Source organism: Cryptomeria japonica, chromosome 9 (assembly GCF_030272615.1).
Source record: "Cryptomeria japonica chromosome 9, Sugi_1.0, whole genome shotgun sequence".
NCBI classification, from domain to species: domain Eukaryota; kingdom Viridiplantae; phylum Streptophyta; class Pinopsida; order Cupressales; family Cupressaceae; genus Cryptomeria; species Cryptomeria japonica.
In genome coordinates this window covers 465,428,162-465,443,435 of record NC_081413.1, presented here as the reverse complement: position 1 = coordinate 465,443,435, position 15,274 = coordinate 465,428,162, and the positions used below count along the sequence as shown (strand labels likewise).

The 15,274-nt window shown below is 35.9% G+C and overlaps 1 protein-coding gene across 2 annotated transcripts in view; it reads right to left on the bottom strand.

Moving 5' to 3' along the window:
* Window positions 1-15,274, bottom strand: part of LOC131072029 (FKBP12-interacting protein of 37 kDa) — a 132,367-nt gene that overhangs the window by 23,657 nt on the left and 93,436 nt on the right. For both annotated transcript variants that reach the window (XM_058008031.2, XM_058008030.2), the window contains one exon: window positions 14,169-14,330. In XM_058008031.2, the coding sequence (XP_057864014.2) occupies window positions 14,169-14,330 (162 nt within the window). The remainder of the gene's footprint in view (window positions 1-14,168; window positions 14,331-15,274) is intronic.

Sequence of the window (15,274 nt, the reverse complement as noted above, 5' to 3'; positions counted from 1 at the left end):
TGCAATATCTGGCCTTGTGCATACCATTGCATACATCAGACTGCCAACAGCTGATGAATACGGGATGTTAGACATTTTATTAACCTCTTCCTGTGCCTTTGGGCACATCTCCTTAGTCAATTTGAAATGACTAGCCAAAGGTGTACTAACTGCTTTTGCATCCTGCATGTTAAATCTTTTCAACACCTTCTTTATACACTCACTTTGGGACAAATTCAAGGTTCTATTTTTCCTGTCCCGTGTAATCCTCATACCAAGAATTTGCTTAGCTGCACCCAAATCCTTCATAGCAAATGACCTGGCTAATTTCTGTTTAAGATCATTTATATGTTGCATGTTAGACCCAGCAACAAGCATGTCATCAACATAAAGCAACATGATAATATAACTGCCATTATCAAATCTCTTAAAATATACACAATGATCAGAATGACATCTATGATAACCGTGTTCAGCCATGAAACTATCAAATTTTAAATACCATTGTCGGGGTGCTTGCTTTAGGCCATACAGACTTTTCTTCAACCTGCACACCAAGTTCTCCTTACCTTTGACCTCATATCCCTGTGGTTGCATCATGTAAATTTCCTCCTCCAAATCTCCATGGAGAAAAGCTGTTTTGACATCTAATTGTTCAAGATGTAAATCATCTGCAGCCACAAGACTAAGTACAGTTCTAATTGAAGTCATTTTTACAACTGGAGAAAATATTTCATCATAATCTATACCCTTTTTCTGTGCAAAACCTTTTACCACAAGTCTGGCCTTATATCTTTTCTGACCTCCTTCCTCCTCCTTCAGCCGATAAACCCATTTGTTAAGCAAGGCTCTTTTTTCTGCAGGTAAAGGGACTAAGTCCCAAGTCTTATTTTTCATCAAGGAGTCCATCTCCTCTTTCATGCCTAGCTGCCACTGTTGTTTGGCATCCACCTGCATTGCTTCTTCATATTCTTCTGGTTCACCAGAATCCGTTAATAAAATAGAATACAAAGAAGGAGAAAATCTTTCAGGGGGTCTACTTGTCCTCGTAGAACGTCTAACACTTGCAGGAGTTTGTGGGACAATCTGTTGTTGCTGAGCATCAGGTACCTGTGGCATTTCATTTTCAGGAACCTCATCCAACACCACATATTCTTGTTTGTCCTGTTCATGCTTCTTTTCCTGCATCTGTTCTTTATACATAACCTTCTCATTGAATATAACATCTCTACTTCTAATTATTTTCTTATTTTCAAAATCCCATAACCGATAGCCATATTCATCTATCCCATATCCAATGAAGGTACATTTCTGAGATTTAGCATCAAGCTTGGTTCTGTTTTCTTTATTAACATGGACAAAAGCTTCGCAACCAAAAGTTTTTAGAAAAGAATAATTTACCTTTTTACCAGTCCATGCCTCCTCTGGAATACCACCATCCAAAGGGGTTGAAGGTCCTCTATTTATCAAATAGACAGCAGTATGTACAGCATCTGCCCAAAAATGTAAGGGCAATCCAGCATGCAATCTCATGCTCCTCGCACGTTCCATGATGGTCCTATTCATTCTCTCTGACACACCATTTTCCTGTGGAGTTCCTGGAACTGTCTTCTGCTTTCGAATCCTATTTAAAGAACAGTAATCTTCAAATGCTTTGCTGCAATACTCACCTCCATTATCCGATCTGAGACACTTCAACTTTTTTCCCGTCTCATTCTCAACCAAAGCTTTCCATTTCTTAAAAGTTTCAAAAACATCTGATTTTTGTTTTAGGAAATATACCCATGTTTTTCTGGTTGAGTCATCAATAAAAATAACATAATAACAAGAGCCACCAAGAGATGATATCTGAGCTGGTCCCCATACATCTGAATGTACAAGCTCTAACTTCTCACTCTTCTTCTCTTTCCCAGCCTTGAGAAATCTGACTCTTTTCTGTTTACCATAAACACAGTTTTCACAGAACTCTAAATCAATCTTCTTTAGTCCTGGCAATAGATTTTTGGAGTGAAGGATTTTCATCCCTTTCTCACTCATGTGCCCAAGCCTATGGTGCCACATTATCGAATCTGTTCTTGCAACATTTATTGTTGTTGTCCCTGCAGTAACTTTATCTATAGCAGCTAAGGTAGAATAAGTGTTACCAGTACACAGATATAATGTGCCTACCTTCACACCTTTAGCTACTACTAATGATCCTTTAGTGACCTTCCACATACTGTCTGAGAAGGTAACTATGCAACCTTCACTACCTAGTTGCCCTGCAGAAATTAAATTTCTTCTTAAATTAGGAACATGTCTTACCTCCTGCAGAAACCAGTCATTACCATTCTGCAACTTGATCTTTATCTTTCCTTTTCCAATAATTTGACAGGGCTCATCATCACCCAAATATACCTGTCCAAAATCACCTTGAACACAATCTAGAAAATATTTTCTATGGGGTGTAGCATGAAATGAAGCCCCAGAATCTATTACCAAGGAATCATGAACATTATCCAAACATAAGATTAAAGCATCTTGTAAAGTATTACTTGCAATATTAGCTTCCTTACTGTCATTTTCATTTTCGTCTCCTTCTTTGTTTTTCCGAGACCAACAGTCTTTCTTTAGATGACCAGGCTTTCCGCAGTACCAGCAATCTTTCTTTCCTCTAGATTGAGAGCGTCCTTTCTTTGACTTCCCTCGTGACTTCTCATTCCCAGGGCCTTTTCCTCTTTCCTTTGATCTTCCTCTGTTCTCCACATTCAAAACACTACCCGATGATGTTGGAGTCTCACCTGTGCTTTTCCTTCGCATTTCCTCGCTTAGGATAACACCAACAATATCATCAAATACCAAAGTATTTTTACCAGAGACAGAGTTACTTACAACCATAACCAAGCTATTCCAGCTTTCTGGCAAAGAACATAAAATTAAGAGAGCCCTAACCTCTTCTGCAAAGGTAATTTTTACCGAAGACAATTGACTGGTAATTGTATTAAATTCATTTAAGTGCTCTGCTACAGATCCTCCCTCACTCATTTTCAAATTAAACAAACGCTTCATAAGAAATACCTTATTCGAAGCCGAGGGTTTCTCATACAGCTTAGCCAATGTTGCCATCAAATCTACAGTCGTTTTTGCTTCTGTTATATTGAATGCTACAGACAACGCAAGGCACAATCGAATGGATCCCAGTGCCTTTCTATCTAAAATGTCCCACTCTTCATCTGATATTGTGGTCGGTTTCTTTGCCTTTCCTTCCAATGGCCGCCACAAATCCTTTTGATATAGGTAATCCTCCATCTGCATTTTCCATAACTGATAATTCTGGCCGTTAAACTTTTTGACCTTGAATTTGGAATCCTCCATTGCTCCCACTCAAATCTGAAAGTCCTGCCAATTTATAGAAAACCTCGCTCTGATACCAATTGTTAGGGTTTCAAGCAGATCCGAAGCAAATATGAACTAACAATTATATGCAGATTTAAATACAAAAGATAAAGAAATAAAATAGGACACAGATAACACAGAGATTTAACGTGGTTCACCCAGAATGGGTTACATCCACCATACACAGCCGTCCAATCTTTCTTATTATCCAGCAAAAACAGTACATCAACCTTACAATGCCTTAAGCATCCCAGCCGCTTATAACATGCGTTTTTAGGGCAACAAACAAAGTCGGCCTTTTTAGGGTTTTATTACGTGCTGAGTGTACAGTACTTTGCTGATCAGTCGCCACATTTCAACAGGAGGCTCTCAGCAACAGGCTCATGTTGTAGAGCATTCAGAGGAGAAGGCGAAAACCTTCTATGCATTCATGGCCAAAGGACCTACAATTATGTCATGTCTTTTATAGGGTAGTTAGTAGAATGACCATTAAGGGAGGGTATTAAAGTAATATTGTAATATTTCTATAATGTTGATCTTAGTCGTTTAGTTTCCTTTCTTGTTTTAATTTTCGATCGTTTTCGTTAGGAAAAGATCCTCTTGTAATTTTCTATATAAGGAGTATTCCTCTCCTTTGTTTAATAGAATCAATGAATTATCATTTCAAAGACGGCCATATATCATCATCCTCTTCACTACATGCATGCAAAACAAAAAGGAGAACATGCATGGTGCTAATCTTCACCTGGTATGCAAATTGTCATCAAACCCAGCATGCAAGGTATTCGTCTTTTCATACTTTGCAATTTTGCAGCAATCTCAACATGCAAGGTGTTTACACGCATGCAAGAGATTCCACTTGACATGCAAGTCACCTTTCACATGTAGGACTACCATCTACCACAAAATTATTAGTCATGACTCTTGCACTTGCATAGTGGTTGTCACAGTTTGTCATAGTGCTCACATAACAACTACCATAGCCCATCATAGAGAGAACTCTTACAACTTATGTCAAAATCCACTAAAATAGCCTGTAGTGGGGTCCACCAAGTGGGACACCTACTTCCACAAAAATAGGATGCATGTCATACAAATCACTGCCATGCAAGATGCCACCTCACCAATAGGTCCTACAAAGTGATTTGGCATCGTAGGAAAGTAAACTTGGGATAAAATAATTAATCAATCACATAATTTAATGTTAGGGCTTGCAAAAGTTGAGACACAATCCCAACAATAACCTTCCATGGAACTTTTTGAAGTTATATTTTAAATTCCCCTTTTATCAAAATATTAATCCTTTAGGCCCACATAAAGTGACTTCATATTGTTTTTGCTTTTTGAACCTGACATTAAGTCACTTTATAGAAATTAATTAAATAAAAGTGCTTGCAACATTACTTTGAGGCAACTTAATTTAATTAATTAAATTATTCCATTTCCAATTCCTCAAGTTAGCCTAAGGGAATAAAAATAGGCTAATGGAACTTCCCCGAATACCTAGGTCAAAGAAAGGGGCATTACAATAACAAAGAAGATTTGACTTGCATCTTTATTTTAAAGGCAGTTTGGTATCAAAAAATCTAGGTCTTATAAACTCTTGCAAACCATTTTATCTACAAGACCATTATCTACCTTCAATTTGCAATGGACAGTTTGGGAAATGAAATTGATATATGAACCAAACGGCCTATAACAATGACAAGTAGAGCATAGCTAGACAACCCTTGCACTGCAATAATAGAAGAAAAAGTTAAGAAAAATCTTTTGTATTGACAACATTGAAGCAAGGCATTGTGCCTTGACTTAATGTAGTGCAAAGGCAAAAGATATAGTTAAGAAAAATTTAAAAAGGGTGCAGATGAAAGTTCCTACTACCATAGAAAGATCCAAAAGTGGGGTCAAGAAATCATTGTCTTTCAGTTTCACGAGGAAATCCAGAGCCCTAGTCATAGTAGCATTCCATTTAAACCTATGTTGTGCCAACTTTCCAAGTCAAAGATGGCAAGGGACAAGGGAAGAACAAAATGCCCAAAGGCTGATATGTTGTAAACCTGCAATTTTGTGATTGGGAAAACAACTGAAAAAATATAGTTTTTGGTGATAGAAAACCAACATCTTGGAGCTTGAGCACCACCTTGAGAGGTACAAAATGGAGCTTGAAATATTAGTTATTGTTTGCCTGATTTTATCTTGAAAAAATTACTATTTTGCCAACTAAAATGGCTGAAACTACTTCCAAATATTGCAAAGTCAACTCTAACATGTGACTGTCATACACCATAAATGAGCTTGAAAATCTGTTGTTTTGCAGACCAAAATCTCTCATTTAGGGCTGAGAGTGGTGTTGGGGGGCACAAAAGAACAAGAAAATATTTTTTAATTCATTTTGGACCTTTTTAAATTGAGTGTAGTGGAAGGGGACAGTTGTTTGTCCCTAGGACAGTAAGGGGATGTCATTGACATCTCTAACCATGTTACCAAGGCGTTAGGGCCAAAAATAATCTGATTGAAGACAGCAGTGGGACGATTCCAAGGCATCCCCAATACAGTGTTGTGTCAATAAATGTTGATGATGCATCCCCAAAAAAAAAATGATTTAAACAATATTGAAAAAGTGTTTAAAATGGGAAAAACTCAACCAAACCTAGAAAACCTTTAATGAAGTAATATTTGTAAAAATGAAGGGTTATTTCGTGTTAGATACAGTGCAGAGAGATAAAATTAAACAGAATACATTAAAAAGGTGACAATTAGAATAAGAATGACTTGGGTACTTATACCTGTTAGTTTTCACGATCAGATTAACAAAATGAACAAAAAAGTAATGATGCACAGAACAAGAAACAAGACACAACACATACCCTGGGAAAACCTCCCTCTTGGAGGAAAAACCCAGCAACAAATCAGATGTAGATCCTTTTATTAATTGTAGAATACAATGGCAATAAAGATCAGATTACTTATCTGATATAACTGTCAACCTAGGGCAGAATTAGAGTTACAGTCGTAACGCAGCTAGGGCACAATGTAACAGCAGGAGATAGCAGACTTATCTCTTTCTTATATAAGAATATCATCAGCATACAACTTCCACCTCTTTGTAGTTCTTCACTGAAGATTGCAGACCTAATAATGTTTGTGGACTTTCAAGAGGAACTCGCTATCCTCTTCAATGTATTCACTGTCCAAGATCGCATGTATGGCAAATGCTGATGGCAGAAGTAATTTGCTGACCTTCAGAGGTGGTTCGCTTGCCTTCAATGAATATTCGCTAACCTCCAGATCTTGCAGAGCTAACTTCACATTGATGATGATGAAAAAATGAATGATGAATGCATACAAATGAATCTCTATTTGTATGTGGCGTGGAGACCAATTCAAGTCGGCTTTACCTTAAGTTTTGTGCCAAGATTTAATTGCAATTATAAGGCTTACACGTCACCTTAAGTCTTGCCCTATTTTGGCGTCTTAATAATGATTAAGTTATATTGCAAGGGGGAGCGCACCTATTTAGCACCACACGTTACATGAGGGGGTGTGTCCCTACGTTTGGTGAGCTTAAATGCATTTGGTCCCAGCCCTATAGGGATTCGGATGTTGCCTTAAGGCAATCCGAATCCATTTGTTTTCCTAACCTAGTTACAAAATCAACACTCCCTCTTAACTAGGGAGGAAAATAAATACATAACCAAATTCACATGGACAAGCCCATGGCATGAACATTTACAAGGTTTAGGATTAGGGCCCAGCCCTAATAGTGCAATCAATATACAATTTGTGATTTGATCACGTAGTTACATTACAATGAACCTTTACATGATCTTCTCTAGCAATGCCTGCAGAGGATGAAACCAATGCTTCATAACTTTATACTTTCCTGGGGACCCACATTTAATGCCATGATCTTTCATCATGCACATCCACAGAGGATGATAGAGGCATTTCCATATGCACACCTGCAATAATTAATACTCAAGGAGATATATAACCATACAACATAAATCATGCACAACCGCAGAGGATACATAAGCTTCTTCACAAAGAAGAACAACCTGTCACCTTACACACCACAAAGGGTGGACTCACCTTGCACTCCGCAGAGGGTGAGAGAAACCTGCCACCTTGCACTCCGCAGAGGGTGAGCGAGAACTACCACCTTGCACTCCGCAAAGGGTGGATGATACACCCAGTGTATCATGGTTAGTATCATCATAAAATAAACATTTTGTAATAATCAAGTAATTCATTTAGACATATCAATTTCATTATCTGAAACACAATGATTAGAACTCAGCAAAATCAAGAAAACATGAGGCTCCCTCTAAAACTCTATCTAACTGATAAATTCAAAATAAGGTTTTTGACCAAACCCAAATCTAACAAAATTAACAATTGTATCTTTAATGGAGGAGAAGGTTTGAAATCTTATGTAGTCCTTCAAATTTTAGACTGATGGCAAGAGTTGAAGTGGACCTTCTTGCAGTAAGCTTGTAGACCTGAAAATTTTCACTCTAGAGTAGCTGAAAGGATTAGATTCCAACACATTATTACTGAAATAAACAATAAGATCAGAAAATCAACAAACCAATAGATCAAAGGAGGAAATCATCTTCATGATCCTGAAGATTTGATACTTCATTTATGTTTGCATCTTCTTGCTCGCCTTGGGATTGACAGTCCCTTGCAAAATGACCAAGCTTGTTGCATCGGAAGCATCGGATGTGGGACAAATCTATTGGTCTCTTTTTTGAGTGAAAAGTAGAAGAGTTGAAGTCTCTATTTCTCTTGAAATCATTCTTCTTCTTCCAATGGCTGCCCTCCTTCTTAGTAAATAGAACATGTTGCTCATTATAAGGATTCTTAATTTTTCCCTTTGCAGCCAGCCGAGATTCTTCTTGAATGCAATCTCCCATTAACTGATCAAATTTAGGGAGTTCAACTCTAGCACTGATTCCTTGAACAAATGGTTCCCAAGAGGGAGGAAGGCCATATAAGGCTGTCATAGATAAGTCGCTATCTTCAACATTCTTCCCAAGGGTGGCAAGCTGATCTCTTAGCTCAGAGATTCTCATGAAGTAATCAGCAATTGGTTCTTCTGCCTCTAATTTGATGCTAGAAAGTTGATTCCTCAGGGCAAGTATGAAGCTGGTATTGTTGACTTCATACATCTTCTCCAATGTTGTGAACATTTCCCTAGCTGTTTTCTTCATGGAGATAAATGACACCAATCGATTTTTGACTGAGTCTATTATAATCCTTTGAGCTTGAAAGTCCTTCTTCTTCCACTCTACTTTCTCAGTTTCGCCCTCAGGTTCCTTAGCATTCTTGCCAACATATTCAGCAAGATCATTCAATGCCATCATTACCCTGACCTTCCATGAAGCATAGTTTGTAGGACCTTCCAGTCTATCTTCAGCCTTGATGTACGAAGACATGACAACTAAACCTTCGAACAATAGGTTAGACAGACAAGTACAAATCTGACCACAACCTTTACAACTTCTAAGAACCTAGAGCTCTGATACCATGTTAGTTTTCGCGATCAGATTAACAAAATGAACAGAAAAGTAATGACGCACAGAACAAGAAACAAGACACAACACATACCCTGGGAAAACCTCCCTCTTGGAGGAAAAACCCAGCAACAAATCAGATCTAGATCCTTTTATTAATTGTAGAATACAATGGCAATAAAGATCAGATTACGTATCTGATATAACTGTCAACCTAGGGCAGAATTAGAGTTACAGTCGTAACCCAGCTAGGGCACAATGTAACAGCAGAAGATAGCAGACTTATCTCTTTCTTATATAAGAATATCATCAGCATACAACTTCCAGCTCTTCGTAGTTCTTCACTGAAGATTGCAGACCTAATGATGTTTGTGGACCTTCAAGAGGAACTCGCTATCCTCTTCAATGTATTCACTGTCCAAGATCGCATGTATGGCAAATGCTGATGGCAGAAGTAATTCACTGACCTTCAGAGGTGGTTCGCTTGCCTTCAATGAGTATTCGCTAACCTCCAGATTTTGCAGAGCTAACTTCACATTGATGATGATGAAAAACTGAATGATGAATGCATACAAATGAATCTCTATTTGTATGTGGCGTGGAGACCAATTCAAGTCGGCTTTACCTTAAGTTTTGTGCCAAGATTTAATTGCAATTATAAGGCTTACACGTCACCTTAAGTCTTGCCCTATTTTGGCATCTTAATAATGATTAAGTTATATTGCAAGGGGGAGCGCACCTATTTAGGGCCACACGTTACATGAGGGGGTGTGTCCCTACGTTTGGTGAGCTTAAATGCATTTGGGCCCAACCCTATAGGGATTCGGATGTTTCCTTAAGGCAATCCGAATCCATTTGTTTTCCTAACCTAGTTACAAAATCAACAATACCGACAAATGTTTATATGAAAATATGGGGTGGCCCTAAAATAGTAGGCCATGACATAGTAGAGCAACACCCCTTGTAGGGTTCAAGGGCAGCACCCTTGGCACATTCCCTCCAAACGCAAATTAAGGCCTTTGAAACAACAGAAACCTTCATGACGCATGGCATTTCAGAATTTTATCACTTGAAGGACAAAATTATGTATGCAAGCATTTTTTTGTTTATAAAAATGTTTTTAAGAAAATTATTTATTTCTATTTTTTTAGGCAGTCCTTAGGTCCCCTTAGGTTTAGTCCAAATTCGCCTAAGTCCCTCCTTGTTACCTCAAGAACCCAAGGTGCCCAAGAGGTACCCTAGGCAAACCTAATGGGGAACCAACCCGAGATCTAAACACAAAGAGTGCCCTCATGAGTATGGGAGTGTTTAGAGTGACTTGGTAACAGAGCTTTTTTGAAAAAGCAGTTTTTCTTTTTCATTGCTTTAGTTTATGCCATTATAAAATAAAATAAAGTGTCGCTTATGACCACTTTTTAGCACCTTAAGCCTAGTTTATCTACACACATGAAATACCTTTTAAAATTGTTAAATATATAAGAGATATTAACCAGTAAACATATTGCATGAACTAGAGCTTCTAGATGAAAAATGATAACATGCCTATAATCATCTCAAAGCATACCAGCAACACGTGTAGAAGCTACAACCACAGAGTCATCCCTAGGGTTTTTTAAGTCGATGATCTTGTACTCAAAGAAAATCCTAGAAATCATTAAAAAATAATATTTAACATTATAGTAAAAAAATAATCATTTAAAAAAAATATATTCACTCATGCAACTGAAACAACTCTTGCGAAAAAGAACTGTTGGAACTCATGCAACTGAAACATTAATAGCTATTCAGTGAAGACATTTGGTGCTCACTGAATAGCCGTAAATAACGAGTTTCCAACATTCCAATACTTTTTTTCAATAACCCTCTTTTGCATGTTGTAATTATTTAAAAAATGACAAATAAACCATGTTGAATCATGCTAGAGAACAATAATATTGCACAAGAATATTATGAGTTGCTTTGAGATTTTTGCAATACTGAAAAGGATTTGTGTCTGTGGTGATGGAAATTTCTTGTCCATCATATGAGAATTTCAGGCACTGGTGGTATGTGGATGGTATTGCTTGCATTTCATGAATCCAAGAACGACCCAAAAGTATGTTGTAAGATAAGTCTATGTCTAAAACTTGGCATAGATTATCTTTAAAGTGACTTGGTAACAGAGCTTTTTTGAAAAAGCAGTTTTTCTTTTTCATTGCTTTAGTTTATGCCATTATAAAATAAAATAAAGTGTCGCTTATGACCACTTTTTAGCACCTTAAGCCTAGTTTATCTACACACTTGAAATACCTTTTAAAATTGTTAAATATATAAGAGCTATAACCGGTAAACATATTGCATGAACTAGAGCTTCTAGATGAAAAATGATAACATGCCTATAATCATCTCAAAGCATACCAGCAACACATGTGTAGAAGCTACAACCACATAATGTTAAATGATTATTTTTCTACTATATTTTTTCCTTAAATGATTTTTTTTTATTATAATGTTAAATATTATTTTTTAATGATTTCTAGGATTTTCTTTGAGTACAAGATCATCGACTTAAAAAACCCTAGGGATGACTCTGTGGTTGTAGCTTCTACACATGTGTTGCTGGTATGCTTTGAGATGATTATAGGCATGTTATCATTTTTCATCTAGAAGCTCTAGTTCATGCAATATGTTTACCTGATATTCCTCATTTGGTATGAGGCCTTTCAAAGATACTCTGAGTGACAAAATTTCTACCTCAAACGGTAGAATTGCTTTACTAGATAGTGGATTAAAAGGTGGGATAAAAGATGGTCGAGTAAGATTAAAGGGTAAGCATAAAATATCTCAGGTAAACAAGTCATGAACTAGAGCTTCTAGATATTTCTTATTAATGAAATATCTCAGGTAAACATATTGCATGAACTAGAGCTTCTAGATGAAAAATGATAACATGCCTATAATCATCTCAAAGCATACCAGCAACACATGTGTAGAAGCTACAACCACAGAGTCATCCCTAGGGTTTTTTAAGTCGATGATCTTGTACTCAAAGAAAATCCTAGAAATCATTAAAAAATAATATTTAACATTATAGTAAAAAAATAATCATTTAAAAAAAATATATTCACTCATGCAACTGAAACAACTCTTGCAAAAAAGAACTGTTGGAACTCATGCAACTGAAACATTAATAGCTATTCAGTGAAGACATTTGGTGCTCACTGAATAGCCTTAAATAACGAGTTTCCAACATTCCAATATTTTTTTTCATAACCCTCTTTTGCATGTTGTAATTATTTAAAAAATGACAAATAAACCATGTTGAATCATGCTAGAGAACGATAATATTGCACAAGAATATTATGAGTTGCTTTGAGATTTTTGCAATACTGAAAAGGATTTGTGTCTGTGGTGATGGAAATTTCTTGTCCATCATATGAGAATTTCAGGCACTGGTGGTATGTGGATGGTATTGCTTGCATTTCATGGATCCAAGAACGACCCAAAAGTATGTTGTAAGATAAGTCTATGTCCAAAACTTGGCATAGATTATCTCTCTGAACTGGTCCTACTTGAATAGGTAAACCTAAGGGGACCCTTTGTCTAGGCACTCTTTGTGTTTAGGATACATGTGTAGAAGCTACAACCACAGAGTCATCCCTAGGGTTTTTTAAGTCGATGATCTTGTACTCAAAGAAAATCCTAGAAATCATTAAAAAATAATATTTAACATTATGGTAAAAAAATAATCATTTAAAAAAAATATATTCAATAAATATAAATTAAAAATAAAAAGATATTTAAAAGAAATAATCTACCATTTTATAATCACAATGTATAACCAAAAAAATAATAAATAGTAGACATTAAAAGGATAATTAATTCAACTAAAAAAATATTTAGAATTTATTATTTTTATTGATTTTTAAATAATGATATGAATTATATAATGTTTCAAAGGTTTCTGTTGTTTTAAATATTATTTTTTCCTTGTAAATATTTATATCTACTATAATATTTATTTTTACTTGTTCAAAAATTTTAATATTTGATTATTTCACTAATTTTTCCTTTTAAATCATCCCATGATCTTACTGAAAATAATAAAATAAGCCAATTAAATTGTCCTGATAATTCCACCAACTCCTTAAGTGCATAGGATTTTCATCCATGGAAAGTTGGTGCTATCCAAGGATGATGGTCTTCTCCAAGAAGTTCAGAGCTCTCCCAAATGTTGGATTTGCAAACTTAAAGTGTCATTGGGCACATCTTGGCTCCAAGATATTGTTGCCGCAGTAAAAATCTCTTTCCGAGAAAGTTGGAGTTTCCATGAATGTGGGAATATGTCAAAAAGGGGGATATTACATAGGCAACACTTGTCTACATATTTAAAAAAAAATAGATAGCCCTACTCTCCATAGAGGTAGTGTTATCTCCATCTCATAATCAATGGAGCATCTAAAAATTACGTGTTCCTTAGTCTCTAACTTCAAGAGAGAACAAAAACAACAGATCCAGCCCTAGCAGAAAATATGATGATCAATCTCAACTCATAGCTGGTGAGAGCACACCCTCAATTGGCCAAGAGGAAACCTCAACCCATGAGATCAAAGGCATTAGAGATAGTGAGGATGATGAATGCTACCATCTATATGGCAGAAGTTAGGCCATATTGACCAAAAAAGAGGGCCCAATAAATGTAACCTTATTAAAAAGATGCCAAGAGTGACCTAATGGCAAAAGTAGAGAAAATTTCTTCATTATTCTATCAATTACAGAGCTCATAAGCAAACAGCAACAAAAAGCTATATGGAAGATAACCAGCTCAACTGGAGATGGCAAAACAAATAAAATAATGTGGTCCGCTACAATTAATACCCAACTCATCTATTTTAACTGGATAAGATCGAGATTTCAGGCAAACAAAGGGAAATTATGCCCATAGGAATATGTAATTCCATTGCACTGACAAAAGGTTACACTGTGAATACAACAAAGAAAATCAAAATAACATGTCAAAGGTTTTTCAATATCTCAAGCGAAATCACATTCACTTTATGCCCCTATCAGTTAATGTGTTAAAAACGCAAAGGTGTGTGAGACAAAATTAGGAGCTCTTGAAATACTTGTTACAAAAAGAATGCATCATTACACTACTCAGCATTAGTGGATGCATTGCTGTGGCAGAATTTGAAAAAGAATATCAGAATGGCAATAACTTATAATTTTTAAATTAAAAAGAAATTTTTATCAGACTTTAAAATTACCAACCACAATAATAAGATTGGGGATTTAATATGGCGTCTATCTACAAACCTTTCCCTCAGAAGCCATCATTCCAATCTCATCATTTTCTTCCTGTAGAGTCCTACATTTAGCCATCAGCAGCTTTCCCATTCTACTTTGTGTTGTAAAATTCACTGCAGCAAGATTTTCTTCTAATTCCTTGATTTTCTTATCTTTTTCCTCTGCGGCACTCTATTGAAATACAAGAATAATTGATGTTCATTAAATATGGCCATCAGCTTTTAACATAAACAAACAATATAGATATTTTCATTTTGCAATACAAGCCAAAATCTTTGAACAAAATCTAACATCCCATGTAGTAGAGCTGTAGCTATGAATAAAATAAAATGTACATTATTTTATGAAGAAACCTACATCTGTGAAGCCATGCATCATCTCTAATCTTCCTATACAAAAAAGGTAAATAAGAATGTTATTATCAACTTGATTTTTCCAACAATTTCACTACATATGATATTCCCTCCAAAACCAAATCAACATTAGCATTGAATGTTTCCTCATGCTGAGCAAAATTCACTTTAAGACATATATGTGTTTGTTTGGTCTAAATTATCACCCAATTCTACCTACTCACTGCATATTTGAATGAATATTTGCTTAGGCATGAGGAAACTAAACCACTTTGCTTAACAATTGCAACATCAACTTTATCATTGCTCTGCACAAAGTGACATCAGACAAGATATAATATATGCTAAAATTTTGTTGCCTTCATTTTAAGCTTTTCCTTTAAATACCAGATGCATGTAGTGTTCGTTTTAGAAGAGTCTCTCAAACAAATATTATGTAAATTACACTATTTTATTGGATTAGCTTGTTGGGATTCAGCTTCGTTCAATCAAACTCAAATCGTTGGACCAACTTGTGAATAGGAAGTATATTCTGACAAAAATACCTTTATAAACATAAAAATTGATTTGGTTATGGATATTTAGTTTATTAATCAGGAAGGTGTTGTTTTCCACAATGTATCATATTATGTGATCCTTTATTTGGATTCAACTATATAGTTTTCGAGTCAGTGAGCTAAGAAGCTCTATAATGACTGGTTCATACGGCACAACACTTGCTCAAGGTATTGAAAATGGGTGGCAACAAAGTGAGCTTCATCT